At 46.4% G+C, this 15111-nt stretch overlaps 1 protein-coding gene across 4 annotated transcripts in view; it reads right to left on the reverse strand.

The window, feature by feature from the left end:
* The window catches only part of Cdca7l (cell division cycle associated 7 like), a 42305-nt gene that overhangs the window by 4407 nt on the left and 22787 nt on the right, over nt 1-15111 (reverse strand). Inside the window, exons 2-6 of one of the 4 annotated variants that reach the window (XM_057782828.1) lie at nt 10863-10997; nt 6447-6575; nt 1967-2317; nt 394-465; nt 123-290 (exon numbers count right to left, since the gene is read on the reverse strand). In XM_057782828.1, the coding sequence (XP_057638811.1) occupies nt 123-290; nt 394-465; nt 1967-2317; nt 6447-6575; nt 10863-10997 (855 nt within the window). Of the gene's footprint in view, nt 1-122; nt 291-393; nt 466-1966; nt 2318-6446; nt 6579-10862; nt 10998-15111 lie in introns of all 4 variants that reach the window. The other 3 variants (XM_057782830.1, XM_057782829.1, XM_057782827.1) reach the window with 3 other exon arrangements.

A 15111-nucleotide genomic window follows, 5' to 3' on the forward strand; every position in this document is an offset into this window, starting at 1 on the left:
CACACTCTCAATTCAAGTTCTTAGCTGCTGCAGGCCTGCTGACTCCAGACAACACAGCAGCCAGCACAGGCATAATGAACTGCTCACACTTAAGGGACATCTGCTTATCAGAGAGTAAATACCCCACTGACTGTCCTCCTTCTGAAGCTGGAAAGCTCTTCGGAAAGCTTGGCGGCCGAGAAGGTGAAGTTTTCCAGAGCAAACTTCTCTGGGGGCCGTGCGCTGCGGGCTGGGTTCATGCGCCGTATGACCTGTCCCTCTGAGAAGGGCCGACGTGCTGTTCTCCTCTTCTGAAACCAAGGGCACAGACAGATGTATCTGGGTCCCCCTTAAACAGAAAGCTACCAGATCCTAGAGAGCAGAACCGGTCTGAGAAGTCAGAGTTCCACTTACAGAAGCTGAGGACGGGGTTCGCACAGGGAAGAAATCTGGCACCGAGTTCAGTTCTGCCAACAACTGAGCGAGCTAAGGTTAGAAAGAAAGGGGGTGTGATGTCAGTCAAGGAGACAGTCTGAAATCAACACCTCTCATGCATCTCAGTAACTGTAAGATTTCACCTCCTGAGGAAGAAGAGAATGCCATAGCTCACCTGAGCCAACACCATGCCCGTTCCTGGCGCATGTTTTAGACAGCTGAGGCTCAGATGTCAGCATGTCCAGAGAAGGGTCAGCTTCTTTGTCAGAGCTCCCAATTCAACCAAAACACTTGCTGGGCCTTGAGTGATAGCACTTGCTATAAGCCTAGCACCCAGGGTGCAGACACAGAGGATCAGGAAGTTTGTGACTAGTCTAGGCTCCTTACATAAACCAGCCACAATCCTGACACCTAAAGCAGCAGACACTAATATGCCACCTGAGACTTTAATCAGGATGTTCAGTTTTAGACTCACGGAAACATGACACCACTAAGAATTTCCATGTATAACATAGTTCTTACTGGAATGATACAGATGGGTAGGGTGCTAAAAGTTCATTTAGCCAAGCAAATTTGTCTCTAAAAAACATAAACAAAATCCCCTAAAAGGGACCATGTTCTCTTATTAGGCACAGGCCTATGTATATAGTATTATTACACTGTGCTTTTTAAAAAGACAGCCTTTCAAACAACAACCAGGCGGTGGAGGCGCATACCTTTAACCCCAGCACTTGGGAGGCAGAGGCACTTGATCTCAGGAAGTCTGAAGTCAGCCTGGTCTACAAAGCAAGTTCCAGGACAGCCAGGCCTGGTAAGCATAAAAAAATCTGTCTCAAAAACAAAAACAAACAAAACAAAACAAAAAAACAATTAATAAATAATAAAAATAAATAGACATCAAAAAGCTGAGTGGTGGTGCACAGCTTTAATCCCAGCACTCAGGAGGCAGAGGCAGGCGGGTCTCTGTGAGTTTGAATTCAGTCTGGTCTATATAGTGAGTTCCAAGACAGCCAGAGCTACACAGAGAAACCCTGTCTCAAAAAAACAAACAAACAAAAAATGAAAGTAAGAAAAAAAAAAACTACAACTGGAAGAATTCTTTGAAATCCTGTTGGTGTAAACTTAGGAGGAAAAGAATGGCATTCAATGTTGCCACACAGAGGAACCCAAACACACGTAGGTTAAGCTAACCAAGGCGTAGGCGAATTAGAACACCTCAGGGCCACTAACTGCCAGTCTTTCTCCATCCTTCAGAGAAGGCATCGAAGGAGTGGCTTCCAGACAGAAGCAGGCAGCTGGCCACTGCAGTTCTCCCTGGGCTCAGTGACAGCCAAGTTCCTCTTCACTTCTTTCCAGTACCTCTGCTAACTTAGTACTCAAGCCTGCTCAACCGTGCTCAACCCTGGGGGGGCAGCATCCTTGGAGCGGCCATAAGTGGTCCTCAAGTTTTTCCATTCCCAAAGCAGAGCTCACCATGCACACCAATGCGCCCCAGAGTACACCTGCCCTCCCGAGAGCACCTGAGGGGTAGCAGTGCCCTGCGAGCGCTTACCATGGCCTTGTTCTCTTTGATATTCATGGCCCTCTTCAGCAGAGCATCCGAATTCTGGCTCTCAGTCCTGGAGTCATCGTCAGACTCAGAGGCAGAGTCTTCCCGTTCCTTGGCCTGTCTGCAGCTTTTCTCTCTTCTGAGATCAGTCTTGCTGTCCACTAAGTGTGAGCTACTTTTATTGGGTGTTTTTGCCAGTTTTTTGGTGGGGAATTGAAAAGCTACTCGAAGACCAAAACTGCTTCTTGTGGACCTGCCTCTCCTAGGTACAGCCTCCTCTTCCTCCTCCTCTTCTTCCTCTTCCTCACTCTCCACAGCGGGTTTGCCACTGTCACTCAGCTCTGACTGCACAAGCTAAGGGACAAAGAGAAATGAATGATAAAGAAGGATGAAGACAGTTGTCGCCACCTACCAAACCATTCTAGGCAGGAATACATCAGTGGGAGAGAATTAATCAACACATGTATGGGGCCCTGGGTTCAATCCCAGCACTAAAAATACACAAAAAAATTACTCTGATACTGCAGCAAAAAGTGTTTCCTTCCACTGACACCCCCTGAACAATCCAGTTGAACACACATGAAGTTTGCTAATGAACACATCAAAGCACAGGCAATCTACTTCGGAACCGCGTGCCTGCATACCCTCGGATACACTGTGCCATTAGGGAACCAGGCCGGAAGTAGGGATCCTCTGCAGCCAAGAAGCAAGCTGGAGGCACTGCTAAGGAAAATGGTGTGTGTCAAAGAAGCATTATCAACAGAGAAAAACAGGGGTGAAGACAGGCCCGTCTGCTCCAAACAGCAAGAAAGGGGCATGCGACCTCAGTGGACTCGGGATAGAAACAGGTGAGAGGAAAAGTCAATCCTGGGGCAGCCTGAAGACCAGATACTAGGGTGGACCAGGGGGACGTCCTCCTCAGGGCACGATGGGCCCTCCCTTCCCTGTACCACGCCACAGTGGGCTGCAGTGAAAGCACAGAACTCCACAGACTGTGGCAGACAATCAAGTCTCCCCACAAACCAGAAAGTCTGGGGAGTCACTCCTACAGTCTATGACCTGGCCTGGTCTTACAGGCACCAATCAGTTTGAACAGAAGGCAGTAATGAAGTAATGTCACCAGGTAACAGTGGGTGACCTCTGAGACCTGAAGACTCTGAGAAATGATAGAGACAGGTTTAAATATTCAATCCAAAGTTTCTTTGAAATCTTTCTTGAATGGCTTCCCAAAATGATCCCCAATCTGAGTTGGCCCGTAGGAAAAATAAGAGATGAAGAAACATGCCCAAAGTCGGCACTGTGGCTGCGCTTGCCTTGTACTGGGCAGCACCATGGACGGCAAGGGTACATAGCTGGCGTGTGTGCGGTGGGAGGCCAGGCACAGGCAGCAATGCTCCCGGCTGGATGGTGGGAACCCATTCTCCCCCTTGCTCTTTTTGGCTTCTGGGCCTTGGTGAGCAGTTTGGCTCCACCACATGTTCCCAGCTCACTCAGCAGACACAAAGCCACAGAGCTAACTGATGATGCATTGACACCTTCCAACTGTGAGCCACACAGTAAACCTTTCTAAGTTAATCCTTGGGTGTTCTAGTGGCAGAAAGCCAATAACACAACTTTTCCTCAATGCATGCCCTAATCAAGTTTGTGAGTGGGCCTACACTGAGTTCCCCTAGCAGTGATGTATACAGGGTGTGATATAAGTAGACAGAGTCTACAGAGGGGTGATGTATACAGGGTGTGATATAAGTAGAGTGTAGAGAGGGGTGATGTATACAGGGTGTGATATAAGTAGAGTCTACAGAGGGGTGATGTATACAGGGTGTGATATAAGTAGACAGAGTCTAGAGAGGTGTGATGTATACAGGGTGTGATATAAGCAGAGTCTACAGAGGGGTGATGTATACAGGGTGTGATATAAGTAGACAGAGTCTAGAGAGGGGTGATGTATACCGGGTGTGATATAAGCAGAGTCTACAGAGGGAGCAATTTACTCCCTCCTTAGAAACCTAAACTCCTTGACTAACTAGGTATCACTGAGCTCAAAAACAGTAGTTAAAGAAGTCACTTAGAGAGGAAACCCATCACGTTTTGAGTTTAAGTGTCTTGCTGGTGAAAATCTGAAGCATCTGTGAAAATCCAGGGCAGAGCAGGGTGTCTAGCTTACCATGCAGAAGGTGGCCAACGGCCAAGACTTACAGTCCTAAATGCTGCCCGGGGGAAGGACAGGGATAGAGAAAGACACCATTAGCACTGATTATCTTTCTACAGGTTCTGTGTTAAAGGTTGTGTAAGAGCTGGTGACATCCAATAGGCATAAACTAACCTCACCTTACCAGCAAAGAAGGAAGTGGTGTATTTATTTTCAGATAAATATCTCATTATTCAGTTATCATTAAATACTAATGCTTTTAAAAATTTCTACCTCATTTCTATGAATCAGTTAAAATATAAATTTAAAAAATTAAAAAGAAACGCTTACTGCTGTGTGATTCTTGGGACTGGAACCTAGGATTCAAAGGGCACATCAATGAAAGCACGGGCTTACTCCTCCTAAAAGTGTAACATGTAGTTAGTACACTAACTTTAGCCCCGTGTTTCACAAACGCATGGCAATCATATGAAGGGAGATTAGATCAAAGCATGCAGGGGTTCTGATGGAACAAGTCCTTCTGTGTATCTGCTGCTTTATTGGTTGATGAATCAAGCTGCTTTGGCCTATGGCAGGGCAGAATAAACCCAGGCAGGAAATCCAGACAGAGATAAAGGGAGAGAGTAGGCAGAGTCAGCGAGACACCACGTAGCTGCTGAAGGAGAGAGATGACGGAAAACCTTACCAGTAGGCCACAGCCTCATGGTGATATATAGATTAAAAGAAATGGGTTAATTAAAGATATAAGAGTTAGCCAGGGATATGCCTAAGGTCAAACCGTGTTGTAATTAAAGAAGTTTCTGTGTGATTATTTCAGGTCTGGGGGTTGAGAAAGAAATGAGCACCTACAAATGGTGTGCCCACAAGAGGCAACTACATCCACATAAAATCAGAGGGCTTGGGAAGGAATTCCAAACAGAAAACAATGGAGTTAAGCTCAGCTTCTTGGTAGTCACATTTCCTCAGATAGACTCTTAATGCTGGCGTCTTTTTAAGAGAAGTCTTCCTGACTCAGTGTTAGCAGAGAAAAAAAATCTTGTGGCTTCTTTAAGATGCCACTTCCTGGTTCGTGCTGGTAGAAGGAACTCTGCCTCTTTCAGGAGGTCATGCACTTAAATGGGGTCTGTGAGCAACTTGTTACAAACTGCTTGATGGTGTGACTCAGACCTGTTGCTTTATTTGGTTGATGAATAAAACAAATTTGTCCTATGGCAGGGCAAAATAAACTCAGGCAGGGAATCCCAACAGAGATAAAGGAAGAGAGTAGGAAGAATTAGGGAGATGCCATATAGTTTCCAAAGGAGAAATACTCCAGAAAACCTTACTGGTAGATCACAGCCTTGTGGCAATACATAGATTAATAGAAATGGGTTAAAATAAGATGTAAGAGTTAGCCAGGAATATGCCTAAGCTATTGGTCAAACAGTGCTGCAATTAATATAGTTTCTGGGTGATTATTATGGGTCTGGGCAGCTGGGAAATGAACAAGCAGTCTCTGCCTACAGGGGTGGTTCTTCAACTTGTCTATTTAATTTTACAAACCTAAAACTATTCCAATAAAATATTAAATATGGTCGGACACAGTGGCTCAGGCCTGGAATGCCAGTACCTGAGATGTTTATGCAGAAGAAATGCTTTGCGTTTAAGGCCATTCTAGACTGTGGTGTGAGATCTTGCTTCAAAAATACTACCACCAATATCACCACCACCATCAACAGCAACATGGTGATTTAAAATGACCTATGACTGAAATGCTGGTGTGTGAAAACTAACTGACCTCAATAAGAATAATATAAAAGAGAGAGACCTATAGGAAGCCTTTCCATAATGCAGAAGCAGAAGACTCCCTAGGACCCAGATAGACCTGAGCCATCCTTATAGTTAGCAGAATCCACACCAGGAGGCATAGGTCTCTCCACTTGTTTTTGCCAAATTAGCTTCTAGCTTAAGAATATAACGTCACACCCTATAAGAGACATCCTGAGTGAACATGCTACACAGACTTAGCAGATAAAATAAGCTGACGATGAATTCGAGATAAACTGGGTAAGACGATGAAGGCCACCAAGGGGTAGAGGGATGATTTTCTCTAGAGAAGAGTGTACCCGTGGACCAGGCAGGACCAGTTCTACAGCAGTGATTTTTATAGTGTTTGGTTTCTACTATTAAAAATAGAATAAAACAAAAAATACATTTTTTTCATTTGTAAGGTAACATGTAAGGGTAAAAGGAAAACTCAAAGCAGGACTAGAACATTGTATCTCATGCCCCTTTGTGGAGACAGGACTAGGAACATTGCAGCCCACCCCTTCGTGGCAACAGGACTGCAGTTACCTCTGGGTCACTGCTTACGTTCAGCTCACTCTCTGTAAATCCTTCAAACTCTTCAGCATCTGAATCCGTGTCCTCTATGAAGATCCTCCTCAACTCTTCAGTAAGGTATTTGGAATGGAAGCACACATCCTGCTAAATTAAAAACACACAGTAAAGTGAGACATGGTGATACAGACCCAGTACTCTGGGAGGGTACTGGGATAGAGACTGAGGCAGGATTCACACCCTGAACTACATGGTGAGGCACTGTCTCAAAAATCAACTACCAAACACATTCACAAAGAGACAGAAAAAAACAGTGGTTGCGGGCGGGACTTACTGTCAAATGGGCAAGACTTTCTACTGGGTCAGAATGTTCTGGAGTTTGGTAGCAGGGACAGCTGCAGACAATGTACATTATGTTTAATGCTACTTAAAATGTTTACAGTAACATATTATACAGGATGTATATTTTACTACAACCACAATAAACACAGCACACATGTTTTCTAAACCTTACAGAAAAGAAGACTTGCAAACAAGAAAATCTCAATCAGGATTGTGTCACGGTCACTCCTGCCCTGCCCTGACGGGGAGAACTGGTGGAATTCAATCTTCTGGCCCAGCCACCAAAACCAGGCTGTTGGCCTTCACAGAAACTTGTGGAAAGTGGACACCTACTTGCTAGCTTTCCTCCTTGTAGCTTTCTGGATACTCTCCAGTGGATAAACTTACCTCCCCTTCTAATACAGTGGTTTCTCCACAGGAGGGTGCCAAGGCCCTTACACCCCTCCCCCATGGCTAGAAATTGGACTTGCTCCACTCCGATGACACAAGCATGGGGGACTAATGGAAATCTCTACCCCTCTCACCCTGGGCCCCTCTCTTGCAAGACTGAGCAAAGGCATTTTCTAATAATGATTTTTATTTTCTTTGGAAATACCACAGAGAGGGAAGGGAGTCTAGTTCTCCTAAGTGTCTGAAAGGAAGACAGGAAGAATGGCAGACTCAAAGGGAGACCGCCATGTGGCTTCCTGCAAGGTTAAAACACTGCACCAGGACTACGGTCCCTGACCCAAAACGCAGCAAGGCAGTGAGTGACCCCTTCTAGCACCACGTTTGCTTGGCACTTCTTAGTTCATTGCTGCCTTTCTCTGGCTTTAATTATGCACTTCTTCAGACTCAGATGTCTTTGGGGGAAAAAAAAGATAAGATAGAAATATATAATAGCGGGAAAACTTAGAGGTAGTGGAGAAAGAAATGCCAACAGCTAGCGCTTTGAGCTTAAGAAAGTCTCCTATAAATTATGGTTAATTGGGATGGGTTTGCTAAATTGCTTTCTTTGTTGTAGCTGCAGCTACAAAAAAAAAAAGAAAGAAAGAAAAAGAAAAGAAGTAGTTCCTTTATGAGAAACTCAAACTGAGTTTAAGGGAGGGAAGCCAGAGTTAGCTACACACACTGTGCACAGGCTGAAGCCCTTTCTCTCAGCGGATAAAATGAATCACGAGGGTGAGGGTCAGGGGCTGAAAATTAATAAAAGAGCAAGTGTGGGGCTAGAGAGAGGCCACAGTGGTTAAGAGCACTCAATGTTTTCACAGAGGATGCAGGTTCAGTTCCTAGCCCATGTGATGGCTTCGAACCTCTAGCTCCAGTGTAAGGATTCACGCACCTCTTGCAAGTGGCACATACATCCACATTCAAATAAACACTCCTACACAAAAAAATAAAAACCAATCAAAAGAAAGAAACCAGTGCAGCTGTTGCCTGCTAAGGAGACCGGCCAAACACCAGAGCGTGACACATCTGGAGAACCCTGGGGGCGTTTCCCCGTGCACTGATCTCAAAGCACAAACTCAACGGATGCCCCAAATCCCATACAGAGCCTGCAAGAGAATAAGCCAAGCCTCAGAGCAGTGAGTTCCAACCTTCCTACCTTCCTGGCAGTTTCTACCCTAGAGAAGGTGACCGATCAGACCTGACTGGATTAAAATGGCTTTGCTACAAGCTTACTGTCTTCTACCTGGCTGTACAACTCTACACTACATGGCCTTCCTGCACGGTTGGGTAACGGCTCACACAGCTCTTTGCTTTCTGAAAGTTGCCCATTACGCTGCCAAGGCAAGACCAAGGAACCAGTGTCCACTATGATTAACACTATAAGCAGAGGAAACAGCACAGTCAACTGTCATTCTGAAGCTCATGTGACATGAACAAGGACTGGTCTGTGTACCAACTGTACCCAGTCAACACCCATGGGTGATGCAGAGTACGGCACGCTTGAAACGAGATCAAAGGGACAGCCTAACTAAAGGTCAGGGCCAGGGAAGCTGAAAGCACGGTGCAAGTGTGGTTTCTTATCTGAGGAGTCAGGCAGGCTCATAAGTCCTCAGAGGCAGACATAAACATTCTATCACAGAGGGAAAGGAATCACCCTCCAGGAGGGAGGGCCTGTGGACAGAAGGGAAGGCAGCCAGCATCTGTGCTGTGCACAAGAGGTAAGAGAAAGTGCCAGGGGAGGAGCCGCCTGGACAGTGGTGGCCTGGACTTGGAACGGAACCTTGGCTAAGTCTTCCGTGTCCCTGGGCTCAGTCTCATCTGTACACCACCAGCCCCTGGGGTCTGGAGTCGATGCAGTATCTGTACAAAATGCGAGTGTCACACTCACAGCCAATAAAGGTCGCTAGAGTGGAGTCAGCCCTGGGGCCTGGCAAAGCCAGGCGTGACTGTGGACATAATTGTCATAGCAGCAAAAACAGCAGATGTTTATTCAGATGCCCACGTGCCTTGCACTTCTCACTGACCTGTGACATGATGGCTTAGGCACCACGCCCCTTCTCCACCTATGCACAGGGAGACTGGGGATTTCACCTAAGGGCCGAGTGTTAGGGCAGCTACAGACAGCAGAGAAATGGAGGCGTGTAAGGATAGGGAAGTTTCACCAACTCCTGGCACTGCTAGTGGGGATGGGAAACGAGTATACCTGGAGAAATGGTGTCCTCAGAAACAAGCTGGGAAGGAACTGCCCTCGGGACAGAGGGGAGAAGCCAGGCTGCACATCAAGACCTTCCCGATGAGGAAGTTCAAAAACCATCAACTATTTCAGAGAAAACAAGGGCCCTTGATGGCCTTCACCTGGAGAAAGGAACTGTACCTAATCCAAGGAAAACTACCCCAAAGGTGCGAGACCATGCCAGACAACAACCATGTTTGTACAGGGATTAAGAAACCAGTGGTGTGATTTGTGATTCCTTCAATTCTGCAAAGAAAAATAAGATCAAACAGAAATGCAAGGTGTGGCCCACATCAAAGACAAAGCCTTGTGCAAACGAGAAAGGTACACCAAAGGAGTGTAAAGAAAGTTAGGGAGGTGGTGGCGCATGCCTTTAATTCCAACACTCAGGAAGTAGAATCAGGCAGGATCTCTGAGTTCAAGGCCAGCCTAGTCTACCTACAGAGTTCCCAGTCAGCTAGGAAGATACAGTGAGACTGGATGAAAAAATGGGGGTGGGAAAGAGGGCGGGGACCACAAAGGGCGACATTGGTACTGACGAGAAGCATAAAGTATAAGGGTTCTGTTGTGATTCATCTGCTACTGTGGCATAAATCTCTAGAGAGTATTAATGAATGTAAAAACTTGAAAAAACAGCACATGGTACCAGTTGCAACTGATTTGAGATCACAGAGTACCAAACTCTGGGGAAAAATATCTAACAAACTTCTTACTTTGGGACATAAAAAGACAGGGGGAAAACAAGGTCCAACAGGAGGCTGGAAAGGGGAAGGAGGTGGCTAATGGGTCAAAAGGCTGAGGGAAAGGACAGTCAAATGTCAAACAAGGACCAGAGAGGCCCAAGAGCCTGGCAGGCGGGAGTGGCCTGCGTGAAGCAGCAAGGCAGCCTGTTAGTGGGGGTCATGGCAACGAGACAATGAAGACTCTTGGGTGTCACATGACCTCGGGAGAGTATGTCGTGGAAGCTGAATAATCTGACTGGTCATTGTCATGTAGGTGCATAGAAAGCTCCAGGAATCTAGCTCTCAGAACTGTTAAATAACTCTGCCCAGGCTCCCAAAAAAGGGTATCGGAGCCTTGTGCGGACCAGTACGTGGTACCTGTCTCGCAGCTCACTGCTGTGGGAGCATGGTAGCCCTCCCCTGCCAGCTATGTGGGGGAATGAATACACACTTGCCACAGCGGACAGCTGGAGGAACAGAGAAAGCGGATTTACTCATGTGGCATCGCGTCATTGACAGAACTGTTCATGGCCTCTCTTTAAAGCAACAAGCATGCAGAGGCCTCTCACCTGCTTCGGGAGCATGAAGATAAAATTCTGAAACATGGCACCCAGCAGGTCAGCACATTGCCTACTTATGGCTGCACAGAGGTGAAGGAGTGCGCAAACCCCGCCGCAGGCTTCTGCTGAAAAGAAAGACTCCTACCTGTTTCTCCAACTCCAAGGAGTCCAAACTATCACAGCTCTCTGACAGGTTTTCCATGGGCACGTCATCCTGGAAACCCACAAAGTCCTCGTCGTCACTGGGAGCATTGAAGATGTCAGCTACTTCTTTGGGGATCTGTTTTGGATTCCGAACAGAAAGAAGAAATGGGGGCTGCTGCGGTCACGTAGGACGGAGCTAGTGCTGCATCCTTTATCACAGCTGCTTGCAAGACTCCAGGAGCCGAGCTGAGGCCCCCTGGCGGATGAAAAGGAGACATAACCAAACCTGTTCCAGTTCTAGATCTACGTACACCTTACCTTCTGGATAACACAAGTCATCCTAAGACAGAAGCTACTCGGACCTGAGAAGCCAATGGGCCCCTAGAACTCATCCTTAAGTGGATCCACTAGAAGATTCCAGGCAGGAAGCTTGACTCAGTTATCACCCAATGCTCCCCAGGTTTGGTTAGCCTGTGTTGTTGGGTCACAGATGAACACTGACATGCCCAAACAGGGGCTTCCCCTTTTCCATACTTGAGGTCAGAGAGCAACCGTAGAATTAACCACACACCATTAGGAACAGTCACCCCCTAGATTTGTGACTGGTCTATCTAACAAGCACATGTCTGCTGAGATACATATGAGCACCGTTTCCTCCCACCTCCGACAGACTCGTCATCTGATATCTGTCTGCGCATCTGTTCTTGCTGTTAATTCTTACTGCAGTTTGACCGTCTCCATCCTCAGAAAGTCCTTTCAAACAGCTACCCTAATCTGTGCTCCCACACTGCTTAAAGAAAGGGACAGGGAAAGTAATATGACTGGACATAACGAAAATAAAAAAAAAAAAAAGCCAGAGTCAGAAAGATAAGTATCTTATGTTTTCTTTCACTTGTGGTCCCTAAATATTTTAGAAATTAATGCTGTATATACATATATGACATGAGAAGAAGTCAAACTGTCAAACACAGCTAATGGGAGCAGAGGGAGACCTCAAACTTCACGACACAACTCGTCGAGAGGTATTCACCACCCTTACCTTTCCAGACCTCTCTGGTGTTCCAAAGAAACCCTGGCAATACTTACGGAAGTCCACATAACAGCCACAGAGTGCGGGCCCTACAGCAGCACTCAGATTGGCGTGATCCGTCAATTTCAGCGTCTCCCCCTTTTGACCTCTTACCAACGTTTATTTTAACAAATGATTACGAGAGGAACACACCATATATGGGTTTGAAAGTCAGTGCAGGGAGCAGAGAGGCTTCAAGGCAGGAATGAACCCATGCCTGGGCAGAGAAGCCACGTCTACCTCATGTCCCCTGCTCCCAGAGTTCTCACCTGTTCTAGCTGCGCCCTAAAGGGGCTTTACCGACTGGGAATGAAAGAACACGGTAACCTCATCACACACAGCAGGTGTGCACAGGGCTTGCCCCGACTTCCGAATTCTAAGTAGGATTGAAGGAAGCTGCAAAGCTTGACCTTTTAGCTAAGGACATAGACAAACGTTCTACGTGAGTCTCTTGGGTTGACAGCCCTAGAATTTAACATAAATCAGCAATAAATAGGTCACACAGGGCCAGGACTGGTTCTCTGAGAGCACAGGCGAAGGCGGCCTCCATGAGCACCTACACAGGGCCCCCTAAGTCCCCGCTGGAAGAATGTGCTGCATGGCTGCCATCTTTTCCTAGGAAAGCTGTACTCATTTGCCAAGGGCAATTTTTTCATTATTGGGCAGTATTTTTGTTGCTGTTATTTTCCTTCTCAAGTCCTTGCATTTCCTCTTCTTTCTGCAGCATTCCAGTACTACTCTCAGGCCCCGCCACATGTGCCTGCGTGCGTGTGTGCGTGCGTGCGTGCCTGCCTGCGTGCGTGCGTGCCTGCCTGCCTGCCTGCCTGCGTGCATGTGGAAGCCAGACTGAGTGCCTTCCCCAACCTCTGTCTACCTTACTTTTTTAAGACAGGGTCTCTCATCTAACCTGAAAACCAGTGATCCCGTTGACCTAGCTGGCCAATGAGCTTAGGAATCCTCCTGTCTCCACCTCTAAGCTGGGATTACAGGTAGGAGCCACCACAATGCCCAGTCTTCACAGGGACTCCAGGGTCCTCATTCTCAACTCACACAGCAAACACTCCCAATGCGCCATCGCTGCAGCTTGGTCTGCCCTCTAAATAAAGGCTTTCAAGTTTTCATGTTTATTCCCAGCTTCCACAAGCACGCCGAGCTCAGGTCCTCCCACAGGCAAGGGAGACACTGTGCCAAAGGAGCCATCTCTCCCTGGCCCCATGCTCTCTTTCTTTTACAGTATTTATATTTTTATTTCTCACGTTAGTCTTTCCTAACTTTTGGCAACAACCTTCTCATTATCAGGAACTTTTTAGGTTATTTTTTCTAATCTCTCAGTTTTCTTTTTTCCTTCATAATATTCCCCACTTCTGTTTCTTCTTTCTTTCAGCGAGCCTCTGCCCTGAGCTTACCACTTTCACTTTTCTCTACATAATCTAAACTTCATACCACTCTCCATCGGTTCTGACTGCTTCGGATGGGACACAGTGGGCGATAGTGAACATATAAGCAGAAGTCTCTCTTTCTCATTATTGCTGCTACGAGAGCCTGTTGTCCCCTGGGTGGTGCTCGGATGGGGACTTCACAGGGGGGCTGCTCATTCTAAAGATCCCCAGACAGCCGGGAGGTGGTGGCGCACGCCTTTAATCCCAGCACTCGGGAGGCAGAGGCAGGCGGATCTCTGTGAATTCGAGGCCAGCCTGGTCTACAAGAGCTAGTTCCAGGACAGGCTCCAAAGCTACAGAGAAACCCTGTCTTGAAAAAACCAAAAAAAAAAAAAAAAAAAAATCCCCAGACAAACTTAGATAAGAAATCCACAACAATCCACTCGCAAAGCACAACACACAAACACACAAGCAACACGAACAACAAAGGAACATGATGCCTCCAAAAAGTTGTGACTCCTCAACCAGTGAATTCAAAGTCCTGTGGTATCAAAGTACGGATGATGAGCTCAAAAGTTCCCAACAAAGTGGCGCTAACTTCAAAGACAATCTACATGGGCAGGCGAATGACGTAAGCCAATCCCGGCCCTGGGAAGGCAAACTGGAAACAAGAGGGAATCAGCACCGGGGCAAGAAAGCCAGAAGTGTGCATAAAAAGGGCGAAAACATCTTGGAAAAAAATAGAAAATCATAGCAATTAAAGAGTCAACGAATCAAATACGACACAGATAGAAAGCAAAACCATAGGTTCAACCAAGCAGCAGACAGAATACCTGGGATTGAGAATGAGGTAAAACTACACTCAGATATCAACTGCAGAAAATTAAATAAACAAGCATGATCACAGCATGAAAGAACTCTAGGAAACAATCAAGGGAGGAGACTTAAGACGCCATGGGTAAGGCTGAGACTCGGTACAGAGTGCTTGTCTAGTACATGGAAGGCACTAAATTCAACTACCCACCCTCCACACATGGTGGGTGGGACCCATCCATAGGGGAGAAAGATGTAAAGGCATAGAAAATGGTTGATGAAATTAATAACATCAAAATTTCTAAATCCAGGGAAAGGGAAACCCTAACACTTAGAAATTTAAATTGAATAAGCCTAAAGATAAATCTTTCTACACATATCATACTCAGTATTTAAAACAACAACTAAGTAAACAGCCAACATTAGAAGTTACAGGGGATGGGGCCATCAACTCACGAGTAAAGGCAGAAGTAACATCAGCAGCCCCCAAAATCAGGCGAGCAGGGGACACTTCAAGCCATGAAAGCAAGTAATCGCCAACCAAAAGAACCACACCCACCATCTAAGTGATTTTTTTTTCCCAAGAGAGGGTTTCTGATGTGGGAGTCTCGTCTGTGTGCTGTGATTACCATTAATGAATAAAGAATCTGCCTTGGCCTATTGACAGAGCAGAACTTAGGTAGGCGGGGAAGACGGAACTGAATGCTGGAGGAAGAAGGCAGAGTCAGACATGCCAAATCTTTGACAGTTGGCCACAACCATGTGGCGATATACAGATTAATAGAAATGGGCTAAATTAATATGAGTTAGCCAATAAGAAGCTAGAGCTAATGGGCCAAGCAGTGATTTAATTAATACAGTTTCTGTGTGGTTATTTCGGTTCTGGATGGCCAGGACGAACAAGCGGCCTTCCTCCTACAGGTTTCGCTATAGCTTTGGAGCCTATCCTGGAACTTGCTCTGTAGACCAGGCTGGCCTCGAATGCACAA

Source organism: Chionomys nivalis, chromosome 10 (genome assembly GCF_950005125.1).
Source record: "Chionomys nivalis chromosome 10, mChiNiv1.1, whole genome shotgun sequence".
Taxonomy (NCBI): Eukaryota; Metazoa; Chordata; class Mammalia; order Rodentia; family Cricetidae; genus Chionomys; species Chionomys nivalis.